This window comes from Pseudoliparis swirei, chromosome 9 (assembly GCF_029220125.1).
Source record: "Pseudoliparis swirei isolate HS2019 ecotype Mariana Trench chromosome 9, NWPU_hadal_v1, whole genome shotgun sequence".
NCBI classification, from domain to species: Eukaryota; Metazoa; Chordata; class Actinopteri; order Perciformes; family Liparidae; genus Pseudoliparis; species Pseudoliparis swirei.
In genome coordinates this window covers 24300468-24306467 of record NC_079396.1, presented here as the reverse complement: position 1 = coordinate 24306467, position 6000 = coordinate 24300468, and the positions used below count along the sequence as shown (strand labels likewise).

The following is a 6000-nucleotide window of genomic DNA, read 5'->3' as shown; positions in this document are numbered from 1 at the left end:
TCATCGCTGCTGCAGTTTCAACTCATCCGCCTCGTTGCGGTCGGTGGTTTCCAACCTTCATGCTTTAGGCTTCTCGTTGCATAATGTACATATGCCGAAGAGGGAGGAGTCAGACACTCAGTTATCATGTTCTGAAACTATGTTCTGCTTGTTTTTGGGTCATTTAGGAAGCCTCGAGGCCTCCTCCCGCACGGCAGAGGTCACTTCCCCCCCAACAATGTTCCACCGCGACGTCGGTGGAACCAGCGGTCACCGGCAGACGGAGGTGAAAGCAAAAAAAATAAAGACAAACTGAAGTTGTCGTGTTGGAAAACAAAGGGAGTCAGCAGTTTGCTCTCTTATCTCAGACCGGCCTTCCCATTTCTCATTTCTTGACACCTCGTGGTGTCGACTCGCCAAACAAAAGAAGTCGCGGTTCACGCGGACCATCAATCGCTGTCCTCTCTCGTTCTTTCCCCCGTAAAATGTACATCTATAACTTTACGTCCACGAGACATTAAAAAACAAACGGCGTGACGACAGAGTGGAGAGGAAACAGAAGGAGGGGAGGATGGAACTGAATTAAATCAAGATGTGGAGGAATGGATTTTTATACAGCCTCTCCACACACACACACACACACACACACACACACACACTTGTATTCACGCACATGTATCTGGGAGATGAATTCAGCCAAAACCCTTTCAGTAAATCAGCTCCTGTAATTCTTCTTTCCTTTTCTCAGTTTCGCCTTGTTCTCTTTTTTAAGGGCTGCGCGCATAAATTAAATGACATCTGACGACGACACGCTGTACATGCAAAACAGCCGCGTGTGTGTTCGGGGGATTCATCTGAATCGTTTCGGCAGCACGTTTCTTTCCGTGAAACGGATCACAAGCAGCGGATGAACTGAGCAGTAATGACACGATGGAGGAGCACACGGCCATCTGAGAGTTTCAGGACTCTTCCCGGAGCGACAGCTGTGCCGCTACGCACAGTGTGCTTGACTTGCACGTGAATCACGGCTCCATGAAAGATGGATTGCCATAACATTGGGTCCACAGTTATAATCAGAAAACATGATCATTTTAGCAAAACGACAGAGTGTTTGTAGACTAACGTGTTGATGTTTGCGAACAAAGTACAGCTCCACAGTGGCGCTGGCGTGCTTGAAGGCACTTTGTCTTCTTTGTTTCTTAAATTAATGTTTTGTTTTCTTTCTGTATGTCGCTATTAAAATGGTGCAAAGTGTAAAGTGTCAGTCCGAAATACTGAGGATCAAACTGAAGTCAAAACTGCAGGTGAACGTGGAATTAAAGGAGCAGTGTGTAGAATCTAGTGCCATCTAGTGGTGACGTTGCAGATTGCATCCAAATTAACCTCCGATGACTCCTCCCTTTCCAAGCGTGGCTCAGAACTACGGTGGCCTTTAAGTAACGTAAAAACACAAAAGACTTTCTACTCCTACTACTATAACTACTACTACTATAACTATAACTACTATAATTACTACTACTACTACTATAACTACTACTATAACTACTACTACGATAACTACTACTACTATAACTACTACTAACACTACTACTACTATAACAACGACTACTACTACTACTACAACTAATATAGATATAAATGTCCAAATCTAAGCCAATGAAAACATAACGGTTGATTCTACACACACAGTTCTGCATATTATATTCCCCCTAAATCCCACACACTGTCCCTTTAAAAGGAATGTGACCTAAAACTACAGTATAGTAACCCCTAAATGACTCATATATAGTACCCGCCACCTGTTCCCTAATCCTCAGCATATTAAATCAAATATCCATTATTTCATACGCTGTTTTGTTCAGTGGCTGTAGGGAATGAGCGTCAAATGACGGGCGTTTGTGATCGGTCCATCCCCTTACTCTAAGAGAAAGAAGAACATGGGCACTGTGTGTGTGTGTGTGTGTGTGACAGAGCCTCATGACACGTGAAGATCTTGTTGGACAGCGCGTACTGAACGAATCACAGCGTCTGTTTATTGATGATATGCTCCACTGCTTTTTCCACTGTGCACAATCCATGTTTAAAGAAACAATAAAAACACACCCACTGCTGCTCACTTACAGTACGACATGAGGGGGGGGGGCATCAAAAGAGGGGCGGGGCAAGATAGCAGAGGGAAAGGTAGAATGAACAGCTTTACAGTACAGTACTTTGTTTCCATCACATCACCAACATAAGAGAGAAGCGGGTCGCGATCCTAAGAGAGAGAGAGAGAGAAGTATAATGGAGATGATTTATTGAAGCATGTGTACAAGTGGAGATATTGCAGCACGGGGTCGAGGCCACGCGCTCCCATTCTGGCTGCGTACTCTCATCCCGAGGGAGTTATTACCTTCGTAGAGGAGAGGAGTGTGAAGAGAGTCGGAAGATGTGAGCATCGAGTGGCCAGCCACAAGGGTACGCGTCCGTCTTTTTAATTTAAAATGTCTTTTTATTCTCCTTACATTGCACTATAGTATACATACTGTACAATACCCGCTGCACTGCCACGGTGGGGCGCAGCTTTCTTACACTAACATTCAATACTTAATACACAGAGAGGGAGGGGCATCGCGCGCACACACACACACACACACACACACACACACACTTTCACGCGAATGGACCGACAGACAAATAAGATTTAATGCTTCACAACACGGTCGTGTAATGTACAAGGAACTTCATCTTTTTTGAAGAAAAAAGAAAAGAAAAACAATGTAAAACGGGAACTTTCTTCAGTTATATTACAAATAAAAACGTTTAGTCCTCTCCGGCGTTTAAGAACACTAAAATATCCCGACGCCACGCACACATACAGCGGCGTTGGTGGCTTTGATAGCATCGTCCTTCGTTTTCTCCGTGTGTGTGTTCGAGAGAGAGAGAGAGGGGGGGGGCGGGGATAGAGAGCGGAGAGGAGGAGCTGTGTGCTCAACGAGGAGACGATTGAAGTGGCATCAGGAAGGATGGAGTGGTCGAAAGAGGAGAGAAATAAAATAACAAAAAGTGCCAAGGTAAAGTGAATTCAAGTAATTGTGTGCTCTATAAACACGGGAGGAGGAGGGAGGGGGGGGGGGGGCGAGTCCCGTGGCTCCAACATGGCTCCACTACTGGCTCCTCCGGTGTTCAGTCGGACCCGTCGACGCCGCGTCCGCCGGCGTTTCCCCGCGGGCCGCTCTGGAGAGGACGTCCAGCCACTTGGCCTGCAGCTCGGCGTCCGGGGCGCCCAGGAGCAACGTCTGCTGGGCGTGGCCGAGGCGGATGGCGTGCTTGACCTCGGGCCTCTCGCCTCCCGACGACGCCGGCACGGCGCCCACCTCGAACCCGGAGAGAGGCACCGCCCTCGCGCCCTTGGAGTCCTGCAGAAAAGAAACGAGTCAAAATGAGTCGACGGCGGGAGACGTGCGGCGCGTCGGGGTTTCCAGCGCGGGGATGATGAGCCATAAACACGCCTCCCTCCCCTCCCCCTCTTTCTTTTCTGGATAATCAGGAAATGCTCGTCCAACTCCCGCTAATCCTAATCTTTGGAGAGGCAGCTTTAACGGGATCACTTCGCTTCCGTTTCATCCGCCACGAACGACAAGAGAATCCGAGGAAAGGAAGAGAAAATAAGCCTCCCGAACACGATTGACGTGGGAATCTTTTGGTTCCGAGCTGCCATGTAAACCGCTCGTGAAACGCATCAACCCGGCAGCCGCGGCGTCGAGGCTCCGAGGAAACCACTTCAGGCGGCGGCGCGGGAACGTGGGGGGGGGGGGGGACTCGTGTGCAAGGTCTATTGTCCTTTATCTATGTAAGAGAGGGAAACTTCATGCGATATAAACTGTTTATTGTGAGTTACAAATACTTAAGATAAACGATCCCTGAATCTGATGGCGTGCGTGTGTGTGTGTGTGTGTGTGTGTGTGTGTTACCTGTCCACTGCTCTGCAGGTACAGCACCAGCGGCTCAGCCTTGGTGACCGCCGCCCACATCTTGGCCCAGCTCTTCCCTTTGTCCTGCACCTGAAGCTGGCCACAGAGCAGGCAGCTCTCCCCCGTCAGAGACGTCTGTCTCTACAACGAGGACAGAGACGCACTCATGTCAACAAACCGCCCACTGTAAACACATATATTAACATATAAATATATATATAAATATATATTTTATTATTTATATACTGTTGATCATTATTGATTTGAATGAGCTTGTCCTTTTGGGGATTTGAACTTGATGAGTCTTCCACTCATCGGCATTACGAAAACAACAACGAGGACACAGTGAGATTTGTGGCACAGGACAGGTGTCCCCCCCCCTCCCCCCCCTTCCCCCTCCTCCCCTCCTCCCCCCTGGCATACAGCTCCCCCATGTGGTGACTAATCTCACTGCAGGTGAGCTTCTTTGACTAGAACCAGAGGAACCCGGCAGGGCTGTCGGCTCCTCAGGTGTGACCGCTGCCGACAGACGGAAGCCTCTGGACTGCGGAGTCAGCGGAGACGACTGGTCCTCGACAAGCTGAGATCTCATTATGATATTAGTCAGCAGAGAGGGATTAGCTGATCTTTCAATGTGACTGCAAGTGTATATATATATGTGTGTGTGTGTGTGTGCAATGAGTTCAGTCCACACAGGGACTTCAGTGTTCTTCAGAGGTGGTGCACAGGCCTGGGCCCCTTTCACGGTTGGAGACTCGGCTCCGACTGGACTGGCATGAATCGAGGAGGGAAAATAAACTGCCGTGCTCGCATGCTGCTAAATGTGTTGTTTTCCTTTGTTGTTGTTGTTGTTGTTGTTTGTCTCACCTCAGGCGCAGCTTTCCTTTTCTGTTCGCTGACGCCGAGAGTCTCCAGGCTGACGCTGGCTTCGAAACACTCCGGGCACACGCGGCTCGTTTTGTTGTCCAAGGTCTTTGAACACTTTGCACAGATGGCCTGGAGAGAGAGAGAGAGAGAAAGAGAGAGAGAGATTTACTTCTCCACCCTTTCATTGCTCCATCCCGCCCCGAACAAGGGGCCCGGGCCGTCCTCCGCGTCCCCGTCGGCGCTCACCGCTCCACAGGACTTGCAGTGGTGTTTGCGCTTCGTGAAGTTGAAGCTCTCGTTGCAGCCTTTACACGTTTGCTTCTCTTTCTCCTTTTTCCTGGAACTCTTCTGGAAAACATGTAAAAAAAAGAAAGAAAGAAGAAGAAGAAAAAGTGTCAAACTTCTTCAGTCTGTTCAGTTTCTGCACCACGGGAGGAATGCCCGTGTGGTTTTGTGTCTTCCATTTCTGCTTTCTATTAGCCACGACGGAGACGGACGACCCCGAGGTGGAGGTCAGATGGCGGTGTCAAACGGCCGTTGGGTGGTGGTGGTGGTGGTGGTGGGGGGGGGGGGACCGTATTATTACAAGTAAGGTTCCTCTACACATTAATGGTTCTCAACCTTTTTTTTAGTGATGTACCCCCCCCTGTGAAATACTTGTTTCAGCCGAGTACCTCCTGACCAGTGCAAAGCATTTTGGGTTGAAAAAAGTAACACGCAGCATTTTGCATATAATATTTAATATATACGATTCAGTTTCTGAATTTACACTTATATTTTATTGAATATTTATTAAATACATTTTTTAAAATTTATATTTTATTAGTGTTCAGAATCTCACATACACATATTTCAATTTTTAAGATTCTATGTATAAAAAGAAGTTAAAAAAACCACACACAAAACCCCACATAGGTTACAGATTAAAAAAAAAAAACAATACCATAGTAACAAAACTTAAATAACTATTTTCAAAGGCTTTTTTTGAATGTGAAACATAGTTACAGCCCAGTACCCCCTAACCAACACATTTTGGTTTGAAAAAAATCTGTAACACACAGCGCTGTGACATCAGTGTCTGATTTAGGATAGAATATATACAATTAACTTTATGAACTTACATTTACATGTAATTGAATATTTATTTTTAAAACTATTTTTTAACGGATATTAATTTTAAATATATTTAGTAAAAACCTCC

The 6000-nt window shown here is 46.9% G+C and overlaps 1 protein-coding gene across 4 annotated transcripts in view; it reads right to left on the bottom strand.

The window, feature by feature from the left end:
• Positions 1–1970: 1970 nt before the first annotated feature.
• The window catches only part of LOC130199524 (FYVE, RhoGEF and PH domain-containing protein 3-like), a 52645-nt gene continuing 48615 nt past the window's right edge, over positions 1971–6000 (bottom strand). For all 4 annotated transcript variants that reach the window (XM_056423085.1, XM_056423083.1, XM_056423086.1 and 1 more), the window contains exons 16-19: positions 5046–5147; positions 4800–4928; positions 3933–4073; positions 1971–3377 (exon numbers count right to left, since the gene is read on the bottom strand). In XM_056423085.1, the coding sequence (XP_056279060.1) occupies positions 3126–3377; positions 3933–4073; positions 4800–4928; positions 5046–5147 (624 nt within the window). In that variant the 3' untranslated portion in view covers positions 1971–3125. The remainder of the gene's footprint in view (positions 3378–3932; positions 4074–4799; positions 4929–5045; positions 5148–6000) is intronic.